The sequence below is a fragment of the Chroicocephalus ridibundus genome, chromosome 3 (assembly GCF_963924245.1).
Source record: "Chroicocephalus ridibundus chromosome 3, bChrRid1.1, whole genome shotgun sequence".
Classification (NCBI taxonomy): Eukaryota; Metazoa; Chordata; class Aves; order Charadriiformes; family Laridae; genus Chroicocephalus; species Chroicocephalus ridibundus.
Window position 1 is genome coordinate 65,673,425 of NC_086286.1, and position 14,067 is coordinate 65,687,491.

At 40.0% G+C, this 14,067-nt stretch overlaps 1 protein-coding gene across 1 annotated transcript in view; it reads left to right on the forward strand.

The window, feature by feature from the left end:
• MAP3K5 (mitogen-activated protein kinase kinase kinase 5) overlaps positions 1-14,067 on the forward strand; it is a 106,680-nt gene that overhangs the window by 37,077 nt on the left and 55,536 nt on the right. The window contains exons 4-7 of the mRNA XM_063329506.1: positions 8,615-8,808; positions 9,078-9,246; positions 10,263-10,369; positions 12,876-13,046. Of these exons, the coding sequence (XP_063185576.1) occupies positions 8,615-8,808; positions 9,078-9,246; positions 10,263-10,369; positions 12,876-13,046 (641 nt within the window). The remainder of the gene's footprint in view (positions 1-8,614; positions 8,809-9,077; positions 9,247-10,262; positions 10,370-12,875; positions 13,047-14,067) is intronic.

Genomic DNA, 14,067 nt, shown 5'->3' on the forward strand with positions numbered 1-14,067 from the left:
GCTGGCCCAGTCACGTCAGAATATATATCTGGCATGTTGAGTTGTTCTTGGCTTCCCTTCGGGACTTACTGGTAGCCATATCTGCTAAGATATAATTTTATAGTGGTTAGGCAGTGGTGTGTAGATATCCTGAGGTTCTATGTGTGTGCTGTACAATTCCATGTATTTGAATAAACTTTTCTAAGGGGCGTACGAAGTATTTAATTTTAGAAATTGGTGAGGTTTTATTTCCCACAGTGTTAAAACTGCCATAAAAACTGCAGTATTCCTGGTTTTACTTTTTTATTTAACAGTGCAATTAATGGATTAAGTGCTGACTTTTCTGCTAGTATGAAACATGATTCTTTGAAAAAGATGCAGTTATCTACTATTACTGGTAGAGTTTCTAAAGATGTCTTCAAAACCAGTGCAAGCGTTGGCCCTAATGCTGCATTTTAAAGTTGTGTTGGTTTTTTTTTTTGGTTGGTTGGTTGGGTTTTGTTTGTTTGGTGGTTGGGGTTTTTTTATATAGAGGCTTTTTAATAGAGTTTCTGTAGAACTCTTAAAAAGTGCTTTTCAGAGACTCACAGAATGCTGTGAATGACGTGCTAGACTAAAAATCTCTCGCCTTTCTTTAATAAAAGTGTAAATGAATGTATTGCATGCTGTATTTTTGCTCTGGTGGCCCAGGATCTAGGGAGAATGACGTGTGACTAATGTAATGTCCCTGGGAGGGTAGGGGTAAGAGCTCTGTTAGCAGGAAACCAGCAGGAGATGGCTGGTAGAGTAGAATAAAGGGGACATGTTGTCATCTTGTCCTATTTTTAAGTGACAGTCCCTGAAGCTCAAGGAGAGGTCTGATAACTTGGCCTTCATCTGTTTGAGAAAGGATTGTTCTGTTTTCCATTTAAATTTGGAGAGGTGGCTGTGAAACTGTCATTTAGCACTTTTAGAAATGTTTCAATGTGTGCCACAAAAAGAGTGTTCCTTGAGAGTCTCAGATGTTTTCAAGCACACCCACATAACATCTTTTCTAGGAGGAAGTATTTTCCCAGGGATTAGAACAGGGAAGTCAGTAAAACTGGCTTAGCATCTCTGCAACTGATTTTTTTTCCTCCATTTTCCTCATTTTTTGGCATGATGTCAGCCAAATTACCTGGAAGTAGGCTTTTCATAGCGTTGGTGCATGCCTAGCTATTGAATATAATTCCTGCTTCATGAAAATCATGTTTCTTCATAAATTGTAAGACTCTTGAATAAATTGGTATGATAAAGGTGCTGGTTTTGAGAGGCTGTGGCTGTGATGCCCACCCTCACCAAAAATAGTCATACAACTGATTATGTGAAGGTTGCAAATATGAAAAAATGAAATTCACATATGAATAAACCAGGAGTTTAGTCCTGCTGTTCTAGAACTTGTTTTTTAATAGCACGCAAACATCAGCCGTAACAGGACAATGGTATCCCTGGTACCAGGGGATTAAAAAGGCTGCAAAACAAGTACGTGTGTGTGTGCATCTATATATATCTGTCTAACTGAAATGCCTTGTGTTTGCTTTTCCTGAACCTTGTATCCCTAAAACTAGTGCGGAGTGAAAAAAAAAAAAAAAGAAAAAATCCATTACCAACTGTTTTGTTCTTTGTTCTGACTGGGTTTTTGTGCTTCCTAATAATAGTCAATAGAATGTTGCATAGCGAGGATAAGCTGCCTGGAGCCTGTCAGGGCAGAGCAGCGCAAGATAACATAGGGTCATTTCCTGTTATATGGGGTTTTATTGCTATTTAGTTGGAGCTTTTCCAAATGTTGCAGTAATACCAAAACCATACATTTTTACAGGGAGCGCTACTTCGACAGGAGGGAGTTACTTTGAAAGCTTAAGTTTAGTTTTTGCTGTTATCTGATTTTTGAGGTCAACCAAGCAGCAGAGGCATTCTGGAAATGACTGGTAAAGAGTTTCAGTCACAAGGAGATGTTGGTATAAAGGTTACCGTTTGTGGCTGTACTTTACTTGTTTTAGCTCACCAGTTTTTATTTCATCCTAATTCTCCCCGGTTTGAATCTCACCAACTTTGGAGAAAAGCTGCAGGTCAGGTTCAAAACAGCCAGTTATTCAATTTTTTTTTTTTTTTTTTTTTTTTTAAATTTCACTTCTTGCTGAATCTGAGGAAGTTTAATGTGCGTGCATTATACATATGGTTTGCAACCAACTGCAGTAAGTAACACCTGGGCGCAGTGGTCACCTTTCCCTTGGGGCTGCTTGCTCGCACCAGGTTGGGCTGACAGATAGCCTTGGGACCTGCCCAGGGTGTGAGACCATAGTCCAGCTGCTGGCCGGATGAGGAGGGCGGTGGGGAGGCCACGGGACCCATTCTGCCGGGCAGCTGCCTCGCAGGCACTTAAGCAACAGGGTTAATGTTGTATGGCTGTGGGGACTCCTATTAGTGTTTTCCTTTCCTGACACTCAGAGGGATGAGAGACTGTAAATGTCGCTGCTTTTCCACAGCCCTTCCGAACTGCCTCCTGTTTAAGGTGTAGCTTGGGAGACAGTTTGGTGTGGCGCTCCTTCAGCGGGAGTGGGAGAATGAGCGACCCTGGATGAGGGGTGCCAGAGGTGGCTGCAAGCTTGGACCCTCCATTTAGGTACTGCTAAAAGACTGTAAATCCCATGGGATGTGTCTAGCTAGGGGTCTCTTTCACTGTGGAAATAGGGGGAAATATTTTTAATACTCTTCACCCAGCTGACAAATAATTTGGGGCAGTTCGATTTTTGGTATCCAAGTATGTGAGAATGCTATGTAGCAACCTTCAGTAAATATTTCGTTGATAATGACGTCTGTGGTATTTATTGTTATTTATGATACATCACTATCTCTTGCTCGTTCTTTCATTTTTTGAATTCTTTAACTCATATATTTGGCACATACTTTCCTTGAGAAAAGCTAGAACGTTTTTTCCTGTGCAGATATGATGAAAGAACCACATAGAGTGTATGATGGTTTTCAACAGGCGTTTAGGATCTGGCATGGCTGCAATAGAACGTTATTGCTGGGCATATAAAGAAAGCATGTATTCCCAAAGAAAATGGGAAATGTTTAAAAGAGTAGACCCAGTCTCTGTGCTTCAGTTCATTTGAGGTGTGAGGCTTGCTTATGTTCCTTTTCAAATCAATAGCAGGGCTGTCATTTGTGTGAGTGGGATTTGAAATAAACCCAAACTGAGTCTGTATTCATTAAAACATCAGCACATGTTGATTTACTGTGTGTTTGGGGGATGGAGGGAATCGATTTAATAACTTGGTTTAGGATTTTGCCATCTGCTACATGTAACACCATGTGCAGTCAGAGAATTACCTTTAAGAAAAATCTCATGAGAAGAATTGAAAGGAGCAGATATTTCTCAGAAGAACTAGTAGCAGAAATGCAAAAAAGCTGATCTTAATTGGAGGAGAGTCGGCAGGAAGAACAGTTCCTACTGTGAGAAATACTGGCTATTTTTATTACCTCAACTGATTTTTATATTTATTTGGTTGTTTATTTTTAAAAGTTAAATGGGATGCTGACCTGAAGCTTAGGCAAGTAGATGGAATTCTGTTAGATGCTCCCATCCTTGAGTAAAACATCATGGTTTTGTTTCGGGGGATTTTTGTTTTCTTTGACACTTCTTGTCTTTGAAGGCAGCTTTCTTCTGTTGGTGGATATTTGAGTGTTAAATGATTCCAACAGAGCAGTGTTAGTGAAGAGCCTCAGGGAGCCGAGAGGGCTGCACATCACTGGCTCCCTGGGGTTTTGCAGATTTTCTCTCTCCTTTGGAAGTAAAATTCAAGATCTGAGAACTAATTGAGCAGAACTCCAATGCTCATTTGTATAGCACCGTGTCATCTTAATATGTACAACTTTCAGGGAAAAATCTTCTGTACTGTGTCAGATGTATTTGTGGGGCAGAGAATAGTGATCATCTTATTGCATGATGCTCTTTCTAGGAAGACTTGGTCTCCAAACTGAATTCCCTAAAGGCTGTCCCTTTTACAAGTAACAGTTATGTATTAGAGGAGGATATTGAAAGAATTGCTGATTTATATTCTTACTACGATCATTAACATATAACTATATGCCACACATGTTTATTATCTCTTGAATACAAATAGGTGCTGTATTAATTTCTTTTCAGAAGCTGAGACAGGATATCAAACAAGAAGGAAGTGCTTAATGTTGCAGTGACCAGTAGGTCTAGCTAGGAGCAGCGCAGTCTTCAATTCTCTAATGGTAGAGCTATTAAGACAATCACACGGCTGTATTTAAACTGAAATTGAACATGCTTTGGAATTGTTTAGTTTTGCACAGTAAGTAAAGGGAAATTAGAAAAACACAAACCAATTAAAACGTTTGCAAAAATTAATTACAAATGTCACTTTGTGGTAAGCGTTTATGGCTCCAGCCAGTACTTCTGCCTTCTGATTAGTCTGAGTGATTTGATGAAATGGTCTATGACACAGATAGTCTTTCAGAAGGTGGCCTGATGTTGCCAGGTACTGAGTGTGCTGGCCCAAAGCCTTCAAAGATACGTATGTTTGTTTCTCCGAGATATAACCAGTTCAGCTGATCTGAGAGCTCAGGCCAAGCTTACCTTATCTAATGTCCTGAGTTCTTGTGCATCAGGCTGAACCATAGTAACTATCTGTGTGCACACTCACGGCCTGTCCCAGCCCGTGGTGTTTTCAGTAATGCCTTCCAGGTTACAACTCAGGTGGCCTGCAATCACCTTGTAACTTTCATTAGTGTAATTTGAGCTTTTGAATCTCAAATAATGCAGGATTTATAATGAAAGAGGGTTGGGAAATGAAAATTCTAGCACCTGTTGTTGAGTGAAAGGGTCTATTCCACCCATTTTTGAAGCCCCGTTATGCTACTCATGTTTTTTTAAAGGGTTTTGACGTAACTGAGAATACTGCAATTGGGTTTAAGGTGTTACTCCTTCAAAAATTGCCCATTTTTCTTGAATGGCTTGATTCTGTTACTTTCATTGTACATGGTATGACAAGTCAGAGGAATGAATCAAAGGAAAACAACAATTTTGTCTTGAGTGCTCAGCAAACTTAGAATATAAAGTGAAGTCAGGAAAGAATATCAGAGGTTGTGAGATCAGAGTTGAGGGGGAGTGTTATGGGGCAGATTTTAATAGGATGGGTGGAATATGTTTAAACTTCCAAGTGGAATCATGTGCACTAAGTCAAAATGTAAAGCAGTGTGTGAGCAGATAGGAAGTGTGTGTCAGAAAGACCACCTGAGCCTTTCTGACTGAGGTTAGTGTAGCTTATATTTTGACAAAGAAAGGTGAGGAAGGAAGTAAAAGAGCTGAGACAGTGGTTGCGTAGTCTGGGAATGAGGGAAAGAAGCAAGTCATGCACTCTGCTTTGGGGAAAAGGGTTTAGAGCTGTCTGATAGTGGAGCAGCTCCTCAGCTGCTGCCCCCACAGCCTGGTCCTCTTGGTCTCCCATCCCAATCGTTGCCCAAATGCAGTCGGGCTTGGGCTCTTTGTAGTTAGAATTTGTGATGATGATAAAATATGTTTCTCCACAGTGGGAGACAGACTTCATTATACAAAAGCGGTCTTGCTGTCATTGTTATCTTATCTTTCTTCCACCACCACCTTTAGTAAATAATATATAACTTCTGATTGTAGGTGGTTTGGTTTTTTTCTTTTGTCGCCAGTGCTTCTGCGTGTCTGCCTTTGTCAGGTTCAGCTGTTAAATATCTGATGTATTCTTTAGCTAGGAAAGTGAAATCGAGGTAACTATTTCTTAACTTTACTGCATGTGGGGTTTTTTTTCTATTTTTTTTTTTAAAAGCCTGCTTCCTAAGGAAATGAAAGTTAAAAGCTTGTACTGTTTTTTCATCCTCCACCCTCTTTCTGTATCTGCCTGTTTGTCTGATGAATTTCAACCAAACTGGAGAGGTTTCAGAGATACAGAGCTCCCCACAAAACATAACTGTCTAACTTAAGTTAACAATCAAATTAATGCCCTGGCTGAGGGAAAGGCCACTGTGTTCCCACACTACTTGCCACCAAGGATCAAGATGAGACAATTCCCTGAGAACCCTGGGGTCCTTCTGAACAACTGTAAACTAATTTTATTTTTGTCTGTTTTCTTCCCATGTTTGCCAGTGGTTTCTCCTGTCTTTTACCATTAAGTTCTTCCTTTTCCACCACTCCCAAAGGCTACTGGGTCTGCCTGTCTTCTATAGCAGGCTCTATAATATAATCTGCTTTTCCCCCCCACCTCAGGTAACAGGAAAAATGCATGTAAACTAATTTTTGCTGGCTCTCTTGTTCCACTGAAATAGATGTTGCGCTGAACAGATGCACGTTCCTACAGAAGGTGCACTTGGGATCAGTTTGTAAGAGCTCTTGCTCAGTAATGGACTCAGGCACTTGGCCTCTGCAGGAAGAGTAGTTTTCCTGCTCGAAGGATTACTTATGAAGACTTCATGACTGTTTCTGTAGGTGCCCTGGCCATTATGCCAGGATAAACTTAGGGTTCTGTGGATTTGAAAAGCTGGTAACATCCTTTTTTGGAGCCAATTTTTTTTAATTAAGACTTGAGCTTTGGAAACAGTGTGCCAGAGGTCTGAGCAGGCCTTCCTGCAAGCAGTCTTGAATTTATTTTTAATGTACTGAATAAACATTAGGAAGTAAAATGCTTGCCCCAGGATATCTGTAGCTACTTCACCCTTTCTCTTGGCTCCTACTTCCCAACCTTTTTCTCCTTTATTTAAAAAAGGCAAGTTGGAGAATAGTCTGCCTATGCTTAATAGTGGCTCCTGTGCCAGTCACTGCCCACCTTTGTCCTGTAATTGCTGAAACCAGTTCCAGCAAATTCATAATTTCCTCTCTGCTTTTTACTGTGGGGCCTGTTAGGTTTTAGTAGGGTCAAGGGTTCATCCGTTCGCTCTTGAAAGTGTGTGATCGCCTTACATGCTAGCATATTCCTGAGCAGAAGTGTCCATTCAGTTCTCCATTGTAAAGACGAGCAGTTTGGGGTTCTAGCATCACACTCCTTAATTGCTTGTTAAAAATATTGTCATACACTTCTCAGTTCTCAAGTTTCCTTTGTAATTGCTACGCTCACGCACAGAAAAATGTGTCCTAGCTATTCAGCTGTAATAATTTACAGTTGTTGGGGGAGGAAGGCTAAATTCATCCTTGTGCAAGTCTGCATATGCAGTAATCTCCAACCGAGTTCTGGGTTAGTTGAGCTCAGTGGACCTCATGTAAATGCCTGCATCAATTACTTTTAAATTTTACACAGTTTGTCTATACCCCTCAGAAGTGGGGATGGCATTGCCTTTATAGCGAGGTCTTATAGTGTCATAGTGTGATAAGTATAATTAAAAAATAAAAAAAAGCAATTCCTGTACTATTCATAGCCAATCTCTGATCTGTACACAAACATATGTTTACTGACATATCTGTACACATACATTTATATAGACTAGAGTACCTCAATCCTTCCATGTTTTTAAAATCTAATAATGCATGTTAAAATGCATGTTTTAAGCACACAGCTTGAGAACTATTCAGTCACTGATTTCTCAATGCATGGAGCTCAGCTTGTCAGGAGAGTCTCTGAAGTGATGTTCTCATTGCTGTGTTGTCTTCTGGGAGAGCGGAAGAAGCTGACCAGAAAGTAACTAACTTCGGAAGTGATTTAGGGGCTCTCAAGAATTGCTTCTTAGGGCTTTTCTTCGTGGGCTGCTGGCTACTTCAGAGTGGACTCTGAGCTTTGAAAACCAAACAGCACAACTCCTGATTTTGATGGTGTGCTGTCTCATAGTTAAGACCCTTCAGAACCACAAATATCCAGCAAGCTTTCTATGTGCATAAATTTGTACTCACACACATACCACCAGACATCTTGCCTCCCTCTTTCCAGGAAGATAAATGATTTTTTTTTTTTTTTTTTTGCAAAGTATCTCTCATACATTGATATATAGAAATCAATACAGTTCGGCAATGCTAAGACATTCCATAAGTGATTATTCTGAAATAAGTGTGGTTTTAAGTCCCACTGGCCAGGTAGGTTTGCTATGTGGCAGGGAATTTAATTTGTTTTTGTTATGCTAAACTATTTGAGTTCATATGAGGATTAGTTTTCCTCTACAGTTTTCCTGTTGTGAGGCACCTAGCTTGTTGTTACTGTTTTCAACATCTGTGAGCCTAACTATACTAAATTGCAGAGTGCTTGCTCTCTTCTGAACATCCGTCACCTTGAAAAGAGTGTACGTCACCTTCACTTGAGTCCACCTGCTGCCTTGGGGTGACTGGGGTGTGCCCTCAAAAAGGTTTCGCTGTTGAGCCAATGGCTATTTCAAGGTCAACGTGATGCTTCTGAAAAGACTCATCTTACAAGAAGCGGTTCAGGAATCTGAAAGAATACGTTTCAGATGTATATCATATTTGAGATGAAAACTGAATTTACGTAGGCTTCATCAGTAAAATCTTGGTTTGGCTGAAGTAAGCAGCGGATCTCCCTTTGACTTTAACGGGTGAAGTTCTGCAGATAGTATATGCAATTGTTTTATGCTTAGGCTTGTCAAGCCATAACTGCCCTAAATATTGCCCCTTGTTTCCCTACAGATGTGCACTGGTAACTACATATTTGTCCCTTATATGATAACTCCACATAACAAGGTGTACTGCTGTGATAGCAGTTTTATGAAGGGACTAACAGAACTGATGCAGCCCAGTTTTGAGTCTCTGCTTGGGCCGATATGCTTACCTCTGGTGGATCGATTTATTCAGCTCTTGAAGGTGGCACAGGCCAGTTCAAGGTGAGTTGTCTTTTTGTACCCCTGTGTAAAATTCATGTGTTCCTGCTGGCAATATAAATGTCAGACTCTTGCTTCAGGGCGATACCATGTTTTGCCTTCGGTTGAGTCAAATCGATAATGAATCATTTGGCTTGACCAAATCTCTCCACTGACACTGCTCTATCAATAAATATGTGTTCCACATACACGTTGTGGGCGAGCTGCAGGGCCAGAAAAACAAATGCGAGGGACCTGTTCCAGATTGCTGACATGAAGTTGTTCCTCTCCAGCCAGTATTTCCGGGAATCCATTCTGAACGACATCAGGAAGGCCCGTACCCTCTACACGGGCAAAGAGCTTGCAGCAGAGCTGGCAAGGATTCGACAGCGGGTGGATAATGTTGAAGTCTTGTCTGCTGACATTGTCATAAACTTGCTGCTGTCCTACAGAGACATCCAGGTACGAATACAGTGCTCTAAGGTCATCTTAAACATAGTAAATTAAATCACATTCTCAGTGAAAGTTTTAGTGTATTTTGCACAGATCTGCCAACAAACTATGTGAATAATGCATGCTAGTAAAAATCTTTTACAGTATCTTCACTGGTGCTTTTTACTTTAATTTGTAATTACACTGCTTATAGTGTGCATTTACATAGCAGAAAAGTGGTATTATTTTATAGCAGCACCTAAAACGTGCACAACATATAATAACTGTTCTCTGTCTCAGCATTACTATGTGATGAACTGCCCGTAAAGGCTATGGTAGCATTCTGCTATTGATATGTATATGTATTCGTTGTCACCATGCTTGTGACTTTTCTCATGGAAACATAGCATTTTCATATGCATTTCAGCTTCTGGAATGGTGATAGTAATTACTTATTTTGTTATACATAATTTCAACTATTGCTCCTTAAAGATTTTGAAGTGGTTTGGTTTTGGTTTTCTTTGGGATTGTTTTTTGGTTGTGTTTTTGGTTTTTTTGGTTGTTTGGTTTTTGTTTTGTTTTTTTTTTTTTAATATATCAGTGAGTAAGCTACTTTAAAAACTGTGATATTGAGAGACTTTCTAATTTTGTTTTTGTGTCTCATGCCTACTTCAGAGTTTTGGGATGCCTTAATTCAGAGGCAGTTAGCATTGTAATGTCTGTACAATATGAACTCTGATACGCGTTCAGCCCCAGAAGCTAACTTTCATCATGAAATAGATGTACTAAAACTTCCGTGGGTCCACACTGAAGCAGTACGGGAGACCAAAATTGTGTTTCCCTGCTAAATACTGTGCATGTTCACATTTCTGATGAGTGCCAGCCTATTTACGGTTTGAGACTGAAGAAACTGAAATCCATAAAACTTTCAATGAACCGAAAATACTTCTTAGTATGAAATGAGAGGTGCTTAGTTCAAAGAGGAGTTTATATAGGCATACCTCAGTATAGGCACCTAAAACTTCATTATTCCCTTCTTTTGGAAGGATTACGATTCCATTGTGAAACTGGTGAAAACTTTAGAAAAACTGCCTACTTTTGACTTGGCTTCCCACCACCATGTGAGGCTTCATTATGCATTTGCTCTGAACAGGTAAGAATCTACCCTTCCTTCTCCTGTTGAACATTAAATCAGAACTTGGAGTTTAAACAAGTTATTTAGACCTCAAGGTCACCATTTGCTAAAAAAAGTCACCTTTGAAAACAGGATTTGGCTAGTTCACTGGGGCACTGAAAAACCTGCAAGACTACAATATCATCTTTTCAGGAAGATCCTTATACTTCATTGGTTCTACTGGGGCTTCTTGCAGACTGAAAGGTCTGTTTTTATAGATGTGACTGTAAGATCTAGCCTTTGAGGTTTTCTGTCATACGAAAGGTCTACACAGTACCTCAATAGGAGTTCAGATAAGATTTTCCTCTCTCTCACTTCTCTGCATCGTGCCTTCAACTGGAATCCATGACAGCCATGAAAATGTTCGTGCTTCAGTGTATGCCAAGAAAGAATTACTTGGGCTAATTGTAGCTTTCTCCTTGGTGGGAATATAGAGGATGTTTCCTGAGCTAAGGCATGTCTGGAATACTCTGCAGATCTGAATGTTTATTGTGGAAGACACTGTCTGTCTTGCTTCTAATCCAGGTCACTAGTACGGAAGGATGGAGCGGCTCAATTAGTCAGGATTAGTCTGACCTAAATCCAGAAAGTGTGTGAGGGCACTGATGATGGAGGAGTAAGCAGAAAGAAGCATAGGGACATCTATCTCTGGAGACCAGCAAGGTGTAAATGGCTCATATTACAACACATTGTGCCTTACCGGTTTTGTTCTCATTAAGTTCAGCTAGCTATTGGTTTGATCTGGATTAGTGGTAGTTGATACAAGATGTGGAATAGTTATCCACCTGAAACTCCATTCTGACAATTGCCCTTCTGTTATGGAAGTCAGCCGAAAAACATAAAGCTGCAGACTTACCCTTGTTGCTTTACTTACGTGGTCAACATGAGAAGAGAAAACAAAAGGAAGCAAACCTTCAACAACTGGGCAAGTGATCAATTGGCAGGGGAACCAAAATAACACAGAGCTGAAGGAGCCTGTTACTTGCTCAGCCAGGAGCACTTGATTTCTCTCGGGACCTGGGACTGGGAGCACTTGTCCCTCTCAAATGAGTGCACCAGCCTTGCTGTGCCATTCTAGAAGTACTTGAGGAGCCCACTGCGGCTCTCTAGTCTGAGGGGACTTTTCTGAATCTGTTAGAACTTGACTGGTCTGAAGGTTGGGAAGAGACAGCACTGAGTTTCACTTTGTATTTCTCATCAGGGTGAGACACCAATAGAGGTTGGCCCAGCATGTAGACTTGCACACTCTATTTGGTCTTTTTGCTCAGGGAAGCGGTTTACACTGTCTGCTTAAACAAGTGCTGTTGCTCTGTTTTCTTCATTATTTTTGTTATGATGTAAGTACTTCTTCATCCTGTGTTACCCATTGTGTTTGACTTAAACCTTTTCTTCCACATCGCGCCCTCATGGAGCTGCACAGAGGAGCTCAGAGCTCACGAGCTCAGGTATCACTTAGAGGACGCGTGCTCTGATCTCTCAGGTTTGCCACTGACACTGCCTCTGCAGATGCATCAAAACTTTGATATGTTCTGGTAGAGGAGGAAGAAAAATCTCTATTACTGAAACTCTGATCAAGTAGTAGTGTCTGCTTTAATATGGCAGTGGCTTTTGATGTGTTTTTTTTTTCTTTCCGACACAGCCTTGTCTTGCAGCCTTCTTCAGTGCAAAGCTTGCAAGCCAGATACAAAACCATTTTTATATATTCCCCTCAATTCAAATTGTAGCCACTCAAATATTACACGCAATTTCTCTGAAAGAATATAATATTCTCCCAAACCACTGGAGAATAGTTTTTGCTGAGAAAGAAGTCATTTGCTTGTTCAGTACACAAATACATAAAAAATTCTAAAGTCTTGATACTAAATGATGTATGTATCCAAACTGTGAGTCACCAGAAAGTGTCTAATGCTTGCAATTATGTGGTTTATTTGTCTGAAGTACTTTCATTAATTTTACCTTATTGGCTTCACTTCCTAACCTTCCCTATCATGGGAATTCAGACTGGTTTGTGCTTTTGGGGCTTTTTTGCTTCACATTCAAAATGTATATTTAAAAAAAACAATCACAAACACAAGACAGAATCTTTTTTCCTTTAAAGCATGAATTACTATGAAAGAAACATTAGCTATGAAACAGAGGTTCATATCTCCCTGGTTTGTAAGAAAGTAACACAGGATCTTTCTGAAAAATGCTCTTGAGGCTCTTGTTGCTGTTGGTAGTGCTTTGCTCTAGCTGGTGCTTCATGAGAGAGAGAAAACATGTTTGGGGCTTTTATAAAGGTGTCCCTTGATATTAAGAAAAGAAAAAAAAGAAGGGGGGGGAGCATGTATGTATAATATAGCCCATTGTGTCTGGAAGCACATTTTAAAGGCATGAAGTCATACATATATATATTCAAACACGGTCATGAAAAATTATTTCTTGATAACTTTATTTCCTGTTAACTTTATTGGGGTGTTTAATCAAAATTTTTGTTTTTTAATAGGCGAAATCTGCCTGGAGACAGACAGAAAGCTCTAGAAATTATGATTCCCCTGGTAGAACAGGAAGACCAAGTAGCTTCAGATATGTACTGCCTGGTTGGTCGAATTTACAAGGACATGTTTTTGGAATCTGGGTTCATAGATACCGAAAGCAGGGACAAAGGGACGTTCTGGTAAGCGCTGTTTTCCTGCTCTAAGTCCTTTTGTTAGCTTTGGGAAAATATTCCTTAAACAACAATATATTTCAGCTGTTTTTCATTCCAAATGTTTGGCATCCTTAAGGGATACACTGAGTCTTCTAATCTTTACTTATTTGTTAAGAATGAGAGATTTAAGTTATTCACAGATCTGGTTCTGCGAAGTTCTTGAAGCGCCTCAGAGACTTGGAATTTTAGGTAGCTCTCATCGGAGTGTATTTTCCTCCCTTTTCCCAAACGTGAAGTCTCCTTTTTATTAATCTTAGGAATCCTGTCCAGACAATAGTCATCCGTGAAGCAGTTGGCATATCTGCAGTCTGATAGACGATAGCTAGCTAGGCTTAAAGGTGCTGAGGTTCAACTCTGCACTGATGCTTAGGATGTACCGCTCTGTCTTTTTTTGGCTTCTGTGCTCACAAGCAATATGGCTGTTCCAAACTCACGCTGGCAAAAGTTTTATCACCCCATCGTCACCATATAGTATATGCATAGTGCAGTGGGCTACAGTACCATAGGTAGTCAAAGCAGCATGTGATAGGCTAGACAAATTCGTATCTTAATTTTAGGGGCAAGTATCGTGTTTTTTTATTGCTTTTGTAGTGCACTAGAACACTGTTATATGGAATAGGCTAAAAAATGAAGGCACTGGACACCATCCAAGACTTCAGTCAGGATGAGCTGTTTTTCTTCGTTATGATTTGGATGAGAAAACAGACAATCTGTGTTTGTGTCCTGCACATCAGATCCTAGTTCTGGTCTTGTGCTTGTCAGCTGCCTGTTGAAGTAAATGCTTAGAATGGAAAGCTTTCTTCTCCCTTCGTCATTTATCACTTGTTTTCAGTAAACTTCAGATTAGAACTGTCTTTGGTAAAAGATAAGATATAATTGTTTACCATTTATGGCCTCAGAATAGAAGTACAGTTTATAATTGGTGGTCATGCTTTACAGTTTTGTAATGCTTACTGGATTTTTTAAAGATGTTGAAATAATAGGAATG